The sequence below is a fragment of the Erythrolamprus reginae genome, chromosome Z, assembly GCF_031021105.1.
Source record: "Erythrolamprus reginae isolate rEryReg1 chromosome Z, rEryReg1.hap1, whole genome shotgun sequence".
In the NCBI taxonomy this organism is placed as follows: Eukaryota; Metazoa; Chordata; class Lepidosauria; order Squamata; family Dipsadidae; genus Erythrolamprus; species Erythrolamprus reginae.
In genome coordinates, this window is record NC_091963.1 from 24,190,676 (window position 1) to 24,208,977 (window position 18,302).

The 18,302-nt window shown below is 45.6% G+C and overlaps 1 protein-coding gene across 2 annotated transcripts in view; it reads left to right on the plus strand.

Moving 5' to 3' along the window:
- LOC139153810 (protein adenylyltransferase SelO-like) overlaps positions 1-18,027 on the plus strand; it is a 64,559-nt gene extending 46,532 nt beyond the window's left edge. For both annotated transcript variants that reach the window (XM_070728225.1, XM_070728224.1), the window contains 4 exons: positions 9,904-9,983; positions 10,954-10,997; positions 15,002-15,081; positions 16,178-18,027. In XM_070728225.1, the coding sequence (XP_070584326.1) occupies positions 9,904-9,983; positions 10,954-10,997; positions 15,002-15,081; positions 16,178-16,300 (327 nt within the window). In that variant the 3' untranslated portion in view covers positions 16,301-18,027. The remainder of the gene's footprint in view (positions 1-9,903; positions 9,984-10,953; positions 10,998-15,001; positions 15,082-16,177) is intronic.
- The last annotated feature ends 275 nt before the right edge of the window (positions 18,028-18,302 follow it).

Consider the following 18,302-nt stretch of genomic DNA (forward strand, 5'->3'; position numbering starts at 1 on the left):
CCTATACAATTTATGCATGGTATGCTTGTGTGTATGTTTGGTTTTTTAAGTAAGGGTTTTTAAAATTATTTTAAATATTAGATTTGTTACATGTTGTTTCATTATTGTTGTTAGCCGCCCCGAATCTACGGAGAGGGGCGGCATACAAATCTAATAAATAAATAAGAATAAGAGAGATGAGAAGAAAAATACTACATAAATGGTATTATACACCAGTACAATTAGCACGTTTTCAAACAGCGAAGAAAGGAAATTGTTGGCATGGGTGCAAGGAAAAAGGAGTATTTATGCATATGTTTTTGGAATGTAATAAAGTTCAAAAATTCTGGAAACAAATACAAATGGAAGTGAATAAAATTACGAATGGTAATTGGAAAATAACTAAGGAAGCAGCATTATTGATACAAAATAGTGAGGTAAAAGAATACGAAGAAATCAAAATTGCAGCGATAGAAAGTGCCCAGGCAACTATAGTGCTTGGGTGGAAAGATGACAATAAATGGACGATAAAAAATTGGTGCAAATACATGGCGGATCACATTCACTATGAAATTATGGAAATTAGACTACATAATTATAATGAAGGAAAATTAGCAGCAACAATGAGGCGGTGGGAGAAGGTTAAAAATTATATACAGTGATCCCCCGGTTATTGCGTCCCCGACCATTGCGAACAGGGTAATTTGCGATTTTTGAACCCGGAAGTCAGAACACCATCTGCGCATGCGTGCCCTTTTTTTCTATGGGCACGCATGCGTAGATGGCGCCAGGCAGATCAGCTGCTGGGCGGCTTCCCTAGGTCTTCCCCTCTTGGCCGGCATCAGCGAGGAGTTTCCCCACCACCGCCCACGCAAACTCCTCGCTGCTGCCGCTTCGCTCGGGCCGCTTCCCAGCTGAGTAGTCAGCTGGGAAGCGGCCGCGAGCGAACGGCTTGTCCGCAGCCTGCCTGCCCGCGCGCCCTTCTCCCGCCCACGCCGTTCGCTCGGGGCCGCTTCCCAACTGAGCCCTCAAGCCAAGCGCAGAAGTTCGCCTTTGGCGCTTGGCTTGAGGGCTCAGTTGGGAAGCGGCCCGACATGGGGGGCTCGCTAGCACACCCCCAAACCCGGGTTGGGGGTTCGGGGGTGTGCTAGCGAGCCCCCCATGTTGGCGGGGACGTTTTAAAACACCCGCGCGAGTTTCCAATGAGTCCCGAAGACAAACGCGTTGTCTTCGGGACTCATTGGAAAGTCGCGCGGGTGTTTTTAAAACGTCGCCGCCGACATGGGGGGGCTCGCTAGCACCCCCCCGAACCCCCAACCCGGGTTAGGGGGGGTGCTAGCGAGCCCCCCATGTCGGCGGCGACGTTTTAAAACAGCCGCGCCGCCCCCAATCTTCGGCTCCTCGCTAGCGCTGCGGAAGTAAAAACACCATCTGCACATGCGCAGATGGTGTTTTTACTTCCGCAGCGCTACTTCGCGAAAACCCGCTCGTTGCGGGGGGTCCTGGAACGGAACTCTCGCAACGAGCGGGGGATCACTGTATTAACAACATCAGTAAGTGATGCTAATGTAAGAAATAAAATTCAATCACTCTATAAAGAATGAACAATGTAACCCAGAGACAAAGCAAATGAAGGATACAAAATGGATTCTTCCCTGGTGAAGGGATTTTTTTTTTCTGTATGGTGATGGTACACTTTATGCCTTCTGTTTGTTTTTTGTAAAATTCTAAAAAATCAATAAAAATATATTTAAAAAAACACACAAATCTAATAAATAAATAAATTATGAATGTCACGTATTTATACAATTCACATCTTCAACTTCACTCCCCCTTTTTCAATGTCCACTCTCCTCCCTGTACAACTTTTTATATAATCATTCTGGCTCCCTTACAATACCTTTGGCTCCATTAGACAGTACTGTACTTTCCAACTTGGAAAGAACTCCAACATTCATTACCATGATAACAGAGTCCTTTGGGGAGTTGGGCGGGATGCAAATTCCAATAAACAAATAAACAAACATCTCATTTTTCTAACTTACTGTCAGGGTCACCTTGCCCCTTTCCCATTATTCTGGGATTCTTGCTGCATAAACACCTCTCCTCAGACAAATGAGTCTTATAACATCCTGTTTATAATGCCACTCTGACAATTATCATCTAAAAGAAGCGCGGAAGTTCGCTTTTGGCTTCAGGAGTCAGCTGGGGAAGCGGCGCGGCTGTTTTAAAAGATCGCAGCCGGCCTGGGGGGCTTTCTAGCACCCCCCCGAACCCCCAACTCGGAACCGCGTTCAGACGATTCCCCACCCTGTCCCTGTCCCCCGCGCCTACCGCGCACCGCTCGCCTTCCCGGGCAGCCCGACACGCCGGATCGCTCGCTCCCGCCCGCCCGCTAAGCCCTGCCCGCCGCCAGGCTCCTTCCATCCACTCGGCCCGGGCGGGCCGCTTTCCCGGGACGCAGGCGGAGCTGCTGCTCCAGTTCGCTGCCAGTACTGTAGTATCCAGCTTGCACGCATTAATCGCTTTTTCCATTGTTTCCTATGGGAAAACAATGTTTCGACATACGAGCTTTTCGACTCACGAGCCTCCTTCCGGCACCAATTAAATTCGTATGTCGAGGTTCTACTGTATATCGCCGGCCCCCCCTCTGCTCCAGCGCCTCCCCCCCCCCTCCCTGCCTGCATCTTCGCTCCATAAGACGGGGCTGATTTTTCATCCTACTTTGGGAGGAAAAAAAACTGCGTCTTATGGAGCGAAAAATACGGTACATTCCTGACTATATGGTCATATAATAGTTGTGTAATGCATTAATTCTTATTCCTTATACTTATTCCTGTCAGGCCCCAAAGTCTATATGTAAAGTCAAAGGTTTGGTAGTGAGAAAAGAATGGGGGGGGGGGGGGGAGGAGAGAGAGAGAGAGAGAGAGGTTTATGCCATGCAGCACACATTCCTTTATGCAGAATCTAAAGTAAAACTGAACACAGGAAGGAATTAGAAATCCCTGCATTGGATTGGTCCTCATGACACACTTGTGGATGTGGGGATGGGAGATAAGCTTTTGACCTGGATGTAATCTTAAGGGACCTTCTTTCTTCCTTCCTTTCTTTCTTTCTTTCTTTCTTTCATTCTTCCCTTCCTTCCTTCCTTCCTTCCTTCCTTCCTTCCTTCCTTCCTTCCTTCCTTCCTTCCTTCCTTCCTTCCTTCCTTCCTTCCTTCCTTCCTGTATTTATGTATGTATTTATGTATTTATTTATTTATGTATTTATTTATGTATTTATATATGTATGCATTTATTGATTGATTGATTGATTGATTGGATTTGTATACCGCCCCTCTCTGGAGACTCGGGGCGGCTAACAGCAATAATAAGACTGCGTATAACAATAATCCAATACTAAAAACAATTTAAAAACCCATTATAATAAAAAAACCAAACATACATACATACAGACATACCATGCATAAAATTGTAAAGGCCTAGGGGGCAAAGGGAATCTTAATTCCCCCATGGCCTGGCCAGCAGAGGTGGGTTTTAAGTAGCTTACAAAAGGCAAGGAGGGTGGGGGCAATTCTAATCTCGGGGGGGGAGTTGGTTCCAGAGGGCCGGGGGCCACCACAGAGAAGGCTCTTCCCCTGGGTCCCGCCAAGCGGCATTGTTTAGTTGACGGGACCCGGAGAAGACCCACTCTGTGGGACCTAACTGGTCGCTGGGATTTGTGCAGCAGAAGGCAGTCCCTGGAGATAATCTGGTCCGGTGCCATGAAGGGCTTTATAGGTCATAACCAACACTTTGAATTGTGACCGGAAACTGATCGGCAACCAATGCAGACTGCGGAGTGTTGGTGTAACATGGGCATATTTGGAAAAGCCCATGATTGCTCTCGCAATCTTAAATTGGAATGAATCATGCAGAATCCAAATTGGCTTTGTTAATAAATCAGACCCTGCGCTAAAAAAACATAGACGTGGAAGTTGATTGATTTCTCAGATGCTGTTTGGTTTCGCTGGCATTCTTGCTGCATAAAGACCTCACCTCAGACAAATGAGTCTTATAACATCCTGTTTATAATGCCACTCTGGCAATTACCCTGTTTCCCCGAAAATAAGACATACCCCAAAAGTAAGGCATGTCAGAGGTTTTGCAGAATTTGCTAATATAAGGGCACCCCCCGAAAATAAGGCGTAGTCAAGTTTTACATACGGTATGGTGGAAAAACGTACGGTACCATTCAAAGCTGTTCATAGCAGTACCGTAATAATGTGGCATCCCCTGCTGGCCCCTTCCATCGCTTTGTACCGTCCAGTACAGCAGACACAGTCAGCTGCTGTCTCACCGCCATTACAGTCTCCACTACAATGCGTAGACTGTAGTTCCTCTGGTGGCCGGAAGCTGCAATAGCGGGGAGTATGCTGTTGTACCATATAAGTGCCGTCGTTTTGTGTGTGTGTGTGCCATACTGACAGATGCCGTACCGTAATCAGTGTACCGTATGGCAGTGATTTTCAACCTTTTTTTAGCTGCGGCACATTTTTTACATTTACAAAACCCTGGGGCACATTGAGTAGGGGGGGCTAAAAAAATTATCTCTCTTCCTCCCTTTCGCTCTATTTCTCTCTCCCACTTTATCTCCCTTCCTTCCTCTTTTTTCTCTCTCTCCATCCCTCTTTCTTTCTCTTCCTTCCTTCCTCTCTTTTTTGCTCTCTTTCTCTCTCCCTCCCTACCTCTCTCTTTCTTTCTCTCCCTTTCTCTCTCTTGCTTTCTTTTCTCTTGTTCTCTTTCTCTCTCTCTTGCTTGCTTTCTCTCTCTCTTGTTCTCTTTCTCTCTCGCTCGCTCTTTCTTTCTTTTTTTCTTTCTCTTTCTTTCTATCTCACTTGCTTGCTTTCTCTCTCTGAACTTCGCGGCACACCTGACCATGTCTCACGGCACACTAGTGTGCCACGGCACACTGGTTGAAAAACACTGCCGTATGGTAAACTTTCTTTGGGGGTGTCAGCTTTTTTGCCTGTGAATTTGTCTTATTTGAGAAATATAAGGCACCCCCCCCCCCCGAAAATAAGACATAGCACAACTTTTGGAGCTAAAATTAATATAAGACAGTGTCTTATTTTCGGGGAAACACGGTACCATCCAAAAGTGCATTCCTGACTATATGGTCATATAATAGTTGTGTAATGCATTCATTCTTATTCCTTACAAGAATAATTTTTCCTACTTCTCACACCACTTGAAAAAAAGTGCCCATGAAAGAGACGTTAAACAAGATGGAACAACGACATTGGCAACTATTGTGCTCCCGTTTGGCAAAAGAGAGTTCAGGACTGTTGGTTGGAAACACGCGGAAGAGGCCTTCATCCTACGGTATAAAGACAATGGCTAAAATGATGAAGATGATGATAATGTTGTATACACACAGAAACACATACATGTACACAAACAATACTTACTGATTTTGTCAATCCATCTGGTTTTAGATCTCTTCCATGGGCACTTTTTTTTAGGATGGGATCCATTCTGTGGCTGCCTTGGTCCACTTGCCATCAGTTCTTCTTGCTATTATGATCGGCCCATTTCCATTTCAGTTCTTTTACTCTCTTGAAGTTATTGTATATGTCCAGGTTCGCCTGGTGCACCAGTTGCGCCCCTACCTGGACCGGGAATCACTGCTCACAGTCACTCATGCCCTCATCACCTCGAGGTTCGACTACTGTAACGCTCTCTACATGGGGCTACCTTTGAAAAGTGTTTGGAAACTTCAGATTGTGCAGAATGCAGCTGCGAGAGCAATCATGGGCTTCCCTAGATATGCCCATGTTACACCAAAACTCCGCAGTCTGCATTGGTTGCCGATCAGTTTGCGGTCACAGTTCAAAGTGTTGGTTATGACCTATAAAGCCCTTCATGGCTTCGGACCAGAATATCTCCAGGACCGCCTTCTGCCGCACGAATCCCAGCGACTGGTTAGGTCCCACAGAGGTGGCCTTCTCCGGGTTCCGTCGACTAAACAATGTTGTCTGGCGGGACCCAGGGGAAGGGCCTTCTCTGTGGTGACCACGACCCTCTGGAACCAGCTCCCCCCAGAGATTAGGATTGCCCCCACCTACCTTTCGTAAACTCCTTAAAACCCAACTCTGCCGTCAGGCATGGGGGAATTGAAACATCTCCCTCAGCCCTATGTAGTTTATGCATGGTATGTTTGTGTGTATGTCTTGATTTTTAAATAAATTTTTAGTAACCTTTAAATATTAGATTTGTTGTATATTGTTTCATTATTGCTGTGAGCCGCCCCAAGTCTACGGAGAGGGGCAGCATACAAATATAATAGATAGATAGATAGATAGATAGATAGATAGATAGATAGATAGATGGATGGATGGATGGATGGATGGATGGATGGATGGATGGATGGATGGATGGATGGATGGATGGATGGATGGATGGACGGACGGACGGACGGACGGACGGACAAACAAACAAACACTCTTGTTTGTTCTCTAATCCATTTGCAAGTCCATCTTGTCTTGTAATGCCGAGTACGTATCTTTCTTCACAGGGCTGCTGTTGTGGAGAAAATAGGAAAGACGTGTTAAGCACTTTCACTTCCTTGAGTCATATATAGAAATAATTAAGGTGGGAGACACACAGTGGGTGAAGGTCCTTAGTACTAAGTTCTCTTTCTATTTTTTCAACAACAGCAGTCTTGTGAGGTGAGTTGGACTCTCTCCTGAGATCTAGGCCAAATACGTAACCACTAGGTTAAATTGGCTTTCTGATAAGATTGCAGAACTTATGTCACAATCTGGCTAGATCCAAAGGGTATTTAAAAAAAAATAATGTATCCAATGTTTAGTTTTCAGAAGAAAGAAGAGCAGAATTTGCACAGCTGCCTCTTCCAATATCTACCTTTCTAGGTTTCCATGGTAACAGAATATATATGACTCTGATAGGTTTCCTTTCCAAATGTAAAACAATGAGAGGAAGGCAATGTTTCCCAATAGTGCAAAAATCCTAAGTTTCCTTAAATCAGCATAGAATATTCCAGCATATACTGATCTCTTTTCTGTTCTTATTCCAAATGCCTAAGATTGTCAATTGATCTGCCTGATTCCAAAATAGAGTCTACGTCATATAGTCCTACTATTAAGAGCAACTTGGCATCCACTTGTTAACTGAGAAGCCAAATTCTTGCAATGATTTCCCCACAAAGATTGTTTTCTCTACCAGCTCATCACAACCGGGATGCAGCCTGGCATTGTTGGTATTATTTTATATATTCTGTTTCAGTAGTGGAACAAACTGTCCTCCATACCAACTAAGGAAAGTGGGTTTTAATTTCAAGAAAAATCCTAACTCTGATCCAGGCTGTTTAAATGTTGCTTTCTTTTGTGTGCAGAGAGATATTTGGCCAGTGGTGTATGCTTAGGACATAGATCTTTTCAAAGACATTGGTTATTTTAATCCCAAATAGAAACATAGAAACACAGAAGACTGATGGCAGAAAAAGACATCATGGTCCATCTAGTCTGACCTTATACAATTTCCTGTATTTTATCTGGATCTATGTTTATCCCAGCATGTTTAAATTCAGTTACTGTGGATTTACCAACCACGTCTGCTGGAAGTTTGTTCCAAAGATCTACTACTCTTTCAGTAAAATAATATTTTCTCATGTTGCTTTTCATCTTTCCTCCAACTGACTTCAGATTGTGTCCCCTTGTTCTTGTGTTCACTTTCCTATTAAAAACACTTCCCTCCTGAACCTTATTTAACCTTTTAACATATTTAAATGTTTTGATCATGTCCCCCCTTTTCCTTCTGTCCTCCAGACTATACAGATTGAGTTCCTGATAAGTTTTATGCTTAAGACCTTCCACCATTCTTGTAGCCCGGGTCAATTTTGTCAATATCTTTTTGTAGGTGAGGTCTCCAGAACTGAACACATTACAGTGAAACCCCGACATACGAGCAGCTCTACTTACGAGCTACTCGAGATACGAGCTGGGAGAGTAGAGAAATTTTTGTTCGACTCACGAGCTTCCATTCGGGATACGAGCCGAGAAGAGCCGGCCTGGCTTGCTTTGCTTCCGAGCTGATGCAGAGCCGAATAAAGCGTCACGCCCCTCTGACGCTTTCGGCGGCTTCCGAAGCGATGCTGGGCTCTTTTGCCGCCAAAAGCGTCAGGGGGGCGTGACGCTTTATTTCTCGGAAGCAAAGCAAGCCAGGCCGGCTCTTCTCAGTATCCAGCTCTTGGTGAGTCCTTGGCTTCTGCTGGGGGTGCAGAAGCGGGCGGGGGGGGGGGGGGGGCGGCAAAAAAAACACCCGGACAAGCACTTGCTGCGAGGCGGGCGGGGGGGGGGGGCAAAAAAAAACGCCCGGACAAGCACTTGCTGCGAGAGGCGGGCGGGGGGGGGGTGGCAAAAAAAAACGCCCGGACAAGCACTTGCTGCGAGGCGGGCGGGGGGGAGGGGGCAAAAAAAAACGCCTGGACAAGCACTTGCTGCGAGGCGGGCGGGGGGGGGGGGCGGCAAAAAAACCGGGGCACTTTCGCTGCGAGTGGCGGGAAAAAATAAGCAAGAAAAAATAAGCGGCTTTTCTGCTGCCTCCTAAAGCGGGGAAGTTCGCCAGGAGGCAGCAGAAAAGCCGCGCGTGTCTTTTAAAACATCGGAGCCGGCATGGGGAGGCTCTCAATCAACCCCTGAGTCCGGGTTCGGGGCTCGGGGGCTGATTAAAAGCCTCCCCATGCCGGCTCCGATGTTTTAAAACACACGCGCGGCTTTTCCGCTGCCTCCTAAAGCAGGGAAGTTCGCCAGGAGGCAGCAGAAAAGCCGCGCGTGTCTTTTAAAACATCGGAGCCGGCATGGGGAGGCTCTCAATCAACCCCCGAGTCCGGGTTCGGGGCTCGGAGGCTGATTAAAAGCCTCCCCATGCCGGCTCCGATGTTTTAAAACACACGCACGGCTTTTCCGCTGCCTCCTAAAGCAGGGAAGTTCGCCAGGAGGCAGCAGAAAAGCCGCGCGTGTGTTTTAAAACATCGGAGCCGGCATGGGGAGGCTCTCAATCAACCCCCGAGTCCGGGTTCGGGGCTCGGAGGCTGATTAAAAGCCTCCCCATGCCGGCTCCGATGTTTTAAAACACACGCGCGGCTTTTCCGCTGCCTCCTAAAGCAGGGAAGTTCGCCAGGAGGCAGCAGAAAAGCCGCGCGTGTCTTTTAAAACATCGGAGCCGGCATGGGGAGGCTCTCAATCAACCCCCGAGTCCGGGTTCGGGGCTCGGAGGCTGATTAAAAGCCTCCCCATGCCGGCTCCGATGTTTTAAAACACACGCGTGGCTTTTCTGCTGCCTCCTGGCGAACTTCCCCGCTTCAGCCGACGTCTTTTCCCCTCAGCCCTCGGGCTTGCACGCATTAATCGCTTTTACATTGTTTCCTATGGGAAACAATGTTTCGACATACGAGCTGTTCGACGTGCGAGCCTCCTTCCGGAACCAATTAAACTCGTAAGTCGGGGTTCCACTGTATTCCAAATGTGGTCTCACCAGTGCTCTATATAGCGGGATCACAATCTCCCTCTTCCTGCTTGTTATACCTCTAGCTATGCAGTCAAGCATCCTACTTACTTTTCCTACTGCCCGAACACACTGCTCACCCATTTTGAGACTGTCAGAAATCACTACCCCTAAATCCTTCTCTTCTGAAGTTTTTGCTAACACAGAACTGCCAATACAATACTCAGATTGAGGATTCTAGCAAGGAATTCTACTATTTTTTTTCTTTTTAAATACCGATTTAACAACCATTGCTGGAAGTGAATATTTGTTACTGCAGTCCTATAAAAGTCTATCCTAGAATATTAAACTTCATTGGCAAGTGCAAGAATTCCTGTGTTTTTTATTGTACAGTAAATGTTCAATTATTTTCATACAGGAATTCTGGGCTTTGCAAGATGTAGCTAAACACAACAACTTTTCAACCTGGATTGCTATGTACCTCAAGAGATTAAAAAGGTAAAAATAATGAATCAATTTACTATAATTATGATTGCACATTAAAGAAGAATATTAATTTCACTACCGTGTTTCCCCCCAAATAAGACATCCCTGATAATAAGCTCAATTGGGTTTTTGAGTGCATGGCAATAAGGCTAAGCGCTTATTTCAGGGGGGTTTTTTAAATAAAAAAGACTGTCTTATTTTCAGGGAAACACGGTAGAGGTTTTCCATACAACTCCTTCAATTATTTATGAGGGTCAGTTATTTACGAGTTCAATTACTCAGTGCTTAGATAGCAACATTTATATTAATTTTAAATAAGTAGAACAGGATTAATGAGAGATGTGCTATTTGTTCTATGCACAGAGCATTCCATAGCCAGATTAGTCAATATTGAGCCATCTGTCTATGGATTAAAACACAGATCTTGATCTTATGTGTTTAATCTATACGTAGCCCAAGAGCAGCAATCCTAGGAACCCTAGCAATTATAAGATATATGGCTGGGCAACTTTAGGAATGGAAGTCAACAGATCTTCAGGCTATACTAATGTTTTAACAAGAATTCCAAGAATGGAGATAGAAAAAGGAAGAGTGGGATTAGTGGTAAGTAGACTGGGTGTGTTGATTATGTCTAAAGAAGTTGGAGGAGATGAGAAAAGAACAACATGCAACAAGCTAGCTCCACCTACTCCCTTAGGCTCCTCTTTGCCTTATTGAAAATCTATATTAACCTAATGATCTGGGGTTCAATATAGCCGTGTTATCACTGAGTTAGAATGGTCTGTTCAAACAAATCTTCATTCCATGCGTGGAACAAAATCACATTTTTCATTTTGCACATCTCCAAATAGCATGTTGCAAAATGCATGGTTGAAGGTGGTGTCTGTTTTTAGGAATCATTGCCTCGAAATCAGTCTAGGTAATGTATATAAAACAATTGTTTCAAACTCAATGTCTTGCATCTGTGTTTATATCTGTATAGGAACAGAGGTGATTCAGACTTCGAAAGAAGGAGAAGAATGAGCAGTGAGTATAGTAATAATTTGTTCAGTTATTCAAAGTTCATTTCTCTTTTCAAAAAAATTATTTTTATTAATTTTTAACAAGTTAAATATACACACAACATAAAATCGTGCAGTGAAATGTGCCCCCCCCCCACACACATACCCCACCACCAAATCGGGGGTGTTTCTTATATAGTCCACTTGACCCAAGAGCAATACAGTGATCCCTCGATTATCGCGAGGGTTCCGTTCCAAGACCCCTCGCGATAATCGATTTTTCGCGATGTAGGGTTGCGGAAGTAAAAACACCATCTGCGCATGCGCGCCCTTTTTTTCATGGCCGCGCATGCGCAGATGGTGGAGTTTGCGTGGGCGGCGGGGAAGACCCAGGGAAGGTTCCTTCGGCCGCCCAGCAGCTAATCTGCTCGGCAGCGCAGCGAGGAGCCGAATCGGGGTTTCCCCTTTGCGTGGGCGGCGGGGAAACCCCGATCTTCGTCTGCTTGCTGCTGCTGCGGCCGCCCAGCAGCTGATCTGCTCGGCAGCGCAGCAGCAGCGAGCAGACGAAGATCGGGGTTTCCCCGCCGCCCACGCAAAGGGGAAACCCCGATTCGGCTCCTCGCTGCTGCTGCACTGCCGAGCAGATCAGCAGCTGGGCGGCCGAAGGAACTTTCCCTGGGTCTTCCTCGCTGATGCCCCCCGCTCGCCCGCCCGCCAGCAAGAGGGGGAGAGATAGAGAGAAAGAGAGAAGAAAGAGATGAGAAAGGGAGGAAGAGAGTGTGAGAGAGGAAGAAGCAAGATAGAGAGAGAGAAAGAAAGATGAGAAAGGAAGAGAGTGACGTCATCGGGTGGGAAAAATCGCGATATAGCGTTTCGCGAAGAACGAGATCGCGAAAATCGAGGGATCATTGCATATCTATTTACATATTATACAGTGATTCCAATTTATTTCTTGTAGCTTGGTCTCGGATTCTGCTCATCACATATCGTCTTACCTTGTCCCACCGTCCCATCAGTTGTCCCAATTCAGTTTCATTATCCAAATTTATCCTTTTATTCATAATTTCAAATTGAATATGGTCCACCATGTACCTATACCAATTTTGCATTGTCCATTTTGTTGCATCCTTCCAACCCAAAACTATTACTGCCTGAGCCCTTTCTATTGCTGCTTGTTTTATTTCTCTAAATTCTCCCATTGCATTGCTTTTAACTAGTACTGCCATTTCCTTAGTGATTGTCCCTTGTATATTTAGCATTCTATTAATGCCCTCTTTCACTTTTTGCCAAAATTCCTGCACTATCGGGCATACCCAAAATATATGCATCAAAGTTCATTTCTCTTCTTATAGATTCAGCTTCTAAATACCTATTTGTTCGATAAAACAGATGTATTTTGTTAACACTTGAGAAGCAATGAATTTTTCATTATTTATATTTAGAACAAACCCAGGTTGGAAAGCAATGCAGTTTCACTGTTTAAAGATTAATTTCGATCTTCCTGTATTTGCAGTTTTCTATGCTGAACTTTGTGGTTCAGAATTCAAAAACAAATTAGAGACAGTGCCCCCTGTCCTTTACACCAGTAGTCCCCAACGTTTTTTCCACCAGGGACCAGTTTCAGCAAGGCAATTTTTCTATGGCCCGGTGGGGGCGGAAAGGGGTGTGGTTGGGGGCGGGATTAAGCATGGGGGTGCTGGTCCTTCCCGCCTCTCTTTCCCGCCATCGCCCTGTGGCCGGCAGAACCTGCCTCCCAAACCCTCTTGCCCGGCGGCAGGTGAAGCACTGGAGGGAGGGGGTCAGGCCGGCCCTCCTGCCTCCCCCCCCAGCCAAAAACGCAAAGGCGTGCCACGGCAGAAGCCAAAAGAGGCTTGAGCCTCCCGGTCCTTCCCGCCCCTCTGTCCCGTCCATCGCCCTGTGGCTGGCAGAACCTGCCTCCCGAGGCCTCTTTCCCAGCGGGAGATGAAGCACTGGAGGGAGGGGGCGGCGGCAGGAGGACTGGCAGCTGCTGACTCCACGGACCGGTGCAACATGCCCCGCGGCCCGGTACTGGTCCACGGCCCGGTGGTTGGGGACCCCTGCTTTACACAAATGCTAGAAATTCCCAGTCTGGATGGCCATTGTTTTTCCATTTCTTTCGCTGAAAAAGGGCAATTGTACCGAGACATGACATGTGTGTCTTGTCCCAAAATGGTAATCTTCTCAGGTTTGTGCTTGATACTGAAGTTGTGTTAGCGGCAGAGCATAGTCTCAGCCAGTGAAGGGCTACCAAAATTTTTACTGTGGATGTGGCTTATGCAAGACACCCTGCATTGTCTTTCAACATCTTCCAGTGCAAATTCGGTGCTATGGGGTGAACTTTGTTTTTGCTACCCCTCTGTGTTGTGAGATGTTCAGCCTCATGTTATCAGAGAAAAGACTACAGGACTAGCCATACCAAACTCCTTTTACTTGCCAGCCAATCTGAATTTCCTGCCTGTTCTTGTTCATTGGGAGCCAAAGAGCCAGAGTGGCGCAGCAGGTAGAGTGCTGTACTGCAGGCCACTGAAGCTGACTGTAGATCTGTAGGTCAGCGGTTCAAATCTCATCATCGGCTCAAGGTTGACTCAGCCTTCCATCCTTCTGAGGTGGGTAAAATGAGGACCCGGATTGTGGGGGCAACATGCTGGCTCTGTTAAAAAGTGCTATTGTTAACATGTTGCAAGCCGCCCTGAGTCTAAGGTGAAGGGCGGCATAAAAATTGAATGAATAAATAAATTGATTGAATTTTCAGAGGCACAGCTATCCCAGCTCAGCAACACTGCAGGTGCAGAAGATGTGACTGGTCTCATCTCCAATGTGTGACTTGGTCAGTCTCTCCAGTGTAGAAGCAGAGGGCAAGGAGATTGTGCCCAAAGGGGCATGATATGCAAGCATGGTTGCAGAAACTTATTTATTTATTTATTATTTTTATTTTATTTTATTTATTTATTTATTTATTTATTGGATTTGTATGTCGCCCCTCTCCATAGACTCGGAACAGCATGTAAATCCATACTAAAACAACTAAAAAACCCTTATTGTAAAACCAAACATCCATACGTACAAACATACCATACATGAATTGTAAAGGCCTAGGGGGAAAGAATATCTCAGTTCCCCCATGCCTGATGGCAGAGGTGGGTTTTAAGGAGCTTACGAAAGGCAAGGAGGGTGGGGGCAATTCTAATCTCCGGGGGGAGTTGGTTCCAGAGGGCCGGGGCCGCCACAGAGAAGGCTTTTCCCCTGGGCCCCGCCAAACGACATTGTTTTGTTGACGGGACCCGGAGGAGGCCCACTCTGTGGGACCTAACCGGCCGCTGGGATTCGTGCGACAGAAGGCGGTCTCGTAGATACCCTGGTCCGGTGCCATGAAGAGCTTTATAGGTCATAACCAACACTTTGAATTGTGACCGGAAACTGATCGGCAACCAATGCAGATTGCAGAGTGTTGGTGTTACATGGGCATTTTTGGGAAAGCCCATGATTGCTCTCGCAGCTGCATTCTGCGGGCAATGAATAAGTGTAAACGAAGTAGTATTGTTGAGCCTAGTGCTAAAAAAACAATTTTATTCATTAAGGTAAAGGGGTTCATAAATTCATGTTATCAGTGAAAATGTGGAGATATAAATTTAATAAACAAAGTGTTATTATTTTAGTAATCACAATTTATTATTTTCCTGTTGTTGTCTAATATAAATGTTCTACCATTATAATATGCTCTAACAGATTTGGAGAAAAGGAAACAATGGGATGCTACCTTTATTAAAGTTTCCAGTTTAGAAAAAAATGGGATATTTGGCAACATCTTGCATTCTTCTAGTAAAGGTTCAGCATAAAATATATTATGGTGATCAATGGCTACTCAGTTTTATCTTTCTTTTCTCACTTTCAGATCTTTGAAATCTATATTTTTATTCTAGCAGTGCAAAGGAAGCAGACTTTGGTGGAGCAGATCTGTCGTTGACATTTATGTTTTGTATCTGCAATTCATTTTCCTTTTGGTTGCAGGTGTTAACCCAAGATATGTGCTTAGAAATTGGATGGCAGAATCAGCTGTCCAGAAGGCGGAAATAAATGATTTTTCAGAGGTATTTATTTATTTTATTAATCACATTTATAAGCCGCCCAACTCCTTCCAGACTCTGGTACATGTTTACCAAGCTGCCTCGATATAGACTTTATACACAAGAGACCAAAGCTGTTTCCCTTTTGAACACACCAATAGATAGCTGGAGAATTCTGGGAATTTTATTTTATTTATTTATTGGATTTGTATGCCGCCCCTCTCCGCAGACTCGGGGCAGCTAACAACAATGATAAAAAACAACATGTAACAATCCAATTTAATAAAACAACTAAAAACCCTTATTATAAAAACCAAACATACACACAAACATACCATACATAACTTGTAATGGCCTAGGGGAAGGAATATCCTAACTCCCCCATGCCTGGCGACAAAGGTGGGTCTTGAGTAATTTGTGAAAGACAAGGAGGGTGGGGGCCGTTCTAATCTCTGGGGGGGAGTTGATTCCAGAGGGCCGGGGTCGCCACAGAGAAGGCTACTTAAAACCGACCTCTGCCGCCAGGCATGGGGGAATTAAGACTTTTTTCTCCCCCTAGGCCGTTACAACTGTATACATGGTATGTTTGTATGTATGTTTGGTTTTTATATATTAAGGGGTTTTAATTTGCTTTTAGTATTGGATTTTATTGTATATTTTCATGATTGTTGTTAGCCGCCCCGAGTTTTCGGAGAGGGGCGGCATATAAATCCAATAAACATAAACAACATAAACAACATTGTTTGGTCGACGGGACCTGGAGAAGGCCAATACTGTGGGACCTTATCGGCCACTGGGATTCATGCGGTAGAAGACGGTTCCGGAGGTATTCTGGCCCAATGCCATGTAGGGCTTTAAAGGTCATTACCAACACTTTGAATTGTGACCGGAAACCAATCGGCAGCCAGTGCAGGCGACGGAGTGCTGCAGAAACGTGGGCGAATCTAGGAAGCCCCACGATGGCTCTCGCGGCCGCATTCTGCATGATCTGAAGTTTCCGAACACTTTTCAAAGGTAGCCCCATTGAAGTCCATGAGTCTTAAAGTTGCCGAGTTTGGGGACCCCTGGTTTAAGCATCTTCAAGCATCCTTCACCTGTTTTTTCCCCTTTTGTTTTGCAGGTCCGCTTCTTGCAACAGGTTTTGCAACATCCGTTTCTGGTACAGATCCTGGCTGAGAGAGCTGGTTATGCACAGCGTCCCCCCGCTTGGGCGAAGGATGTTAAAGTCAGTTGTTCATCTTGATGAAAAGGGATATTGGTTCCTTACTGTTCTGTCTGGGTTCCCCCAGACGTCAACACCAACTAAAAAGAGTAGCCAGACACGCTGGTAAAAAGCAAAGTCATTTTATATCTTTGAAAACAAACACAGATAACAAAAACTGTTCTTACAAACTGGAATGCTATGAAGCTTCACAGAAGAGTCACGACGGCCAGACAATACAACAGGCTTCTTGCTGGCACACACACCACTGTAGATAATCAAACCCACGCCTCCCCCAAGTTTTCAGCCTTCGAGGCCACAAGCCAGAATCAGAGATGCCAAAGATCGAAGCAAGGTCACAGGACTCCCAAAAGATAACTCTCCACAATACAGGAAGGGCGGGCCTGCCTTTTCAACCTTTCTGAGGAGAACCACACCCAAACCCAGCTGTTGCCTATTAGGGATGGAAATACCTGCCTAATTGTCCCCTTCTTTGTGCTGCCCTTCTCTGCCTCATATCTATGATGGCTTGTGCATTCTCATCTAATGACTCCAGGCTACTCGCTGGGGAGAGCTCCCCCCCCGGGGGTCTCAGGCTGTTCTCCCTCCTCCTCGTCCTGACATTCCTCTTCCCCATCTGCCTGGTCCTCCTCCTCCTCCTGTTCCTCGTCCTCCCCCTCTGAGCATGGAGCCGGCAGAGTTCCAGCCGTTCCCTGAGGAGCCTCAGACTGAATCACAACACTTACCAAATATGCCTCTTCTCGTCGCGGAGTTATCATCCAGGATGGGTTGACCTCATCCAATCACCTGAGGACTGAGTCTATTAATTTGAATTCTAGGGTTCCTTCTACTGGCACCCCAGTTACAATGAAGTCGAAGATACAGGTACAACATGGTCATTCATCGTAGGGTTAAAAACAACAGACTCAGCGTGGCAGTCATAGTCATCATCGAACTAGTAAAATCAAGCAGAAAAAACGTTATTCCACATAACTATCTTCAAGATAGTTGTGGCAAGGCGTGTTTTTTGTCCATAGAAGAGATCTAATCAGCCGTGACAAAGACCTTGGGAGAGGTACTTGAAGATGTCTTCCAGGGCACGTACCGGTCATGGCAGAGTCGCTGGAAAAAATATGTAGAGGCCGAGGGACAGTACTTTGAAGAATTTTAAGTGTTTATGCAAATCTATTCAATAAATTACTTTTTTAAAAAATTGCATTAATAATAATAATAATTTATTAGATTTGTATGCAGCCCCTCTCCGAAGACTTGGGGCGGCTCACAACAATAATAAAACAGTGTGACAATGTAAACAAATCTAATATTAAAAAGCATCTAAAAACCCTATCATTTAAAAACCATGCAACACACGCATACCATACATAAAACTATAAAAGCCTGGAGGAGATGTCTCAATTCCCCCATGCCTGGCGATATAGGTGGGTATTAAGTAATTTGCGAAAGACAAGGAGGGTGGGGGCAGTTCTGATCTCTGGGGGGAGTTGATTCCAGAGGGCCGGGGCCGTCACAGAGAAGGCTCTTTCCCTGGGGCTTGCCAGACGACATTGTTTAGTCGACGGGACCTGGTGAAGGCCAACTGTGGGACCTTATCGGCCGCTGGGATTCGTGCGGCAGAAGACGATCCCGAAGATATTCTGGTTACTTTTGGAACGCACTCTGTATATACAATTTACGTGCCTTTTGCGACAGATCCTGCTGTCATTTTGTTGCTTACAGTTTTCATTCAATAAAAATACTCTTCTCTATCATTATGGAGTTGGGGGTTTTCTTTCCTGTGTTTTGAACAGAAGCGCACCTGACATTTAGGGGCGGGCTCCTCTTATCTTGCTACCGGTGCGCACATTGCCATGTTTCCCAGCACGCACAATCTTCCATTGTGCACGCATGCACATCCTCTTGTGTGTTTTTGCTCCCTGTGCATGCACGAAAGCAAAATCTCGCAAGGGGACACTTGGTGTGCAGGTTTGGTTATTTTTTTTTGCTTACGCGCATGTGTGGAAGCAAATAATTTCCAAAATCTCAT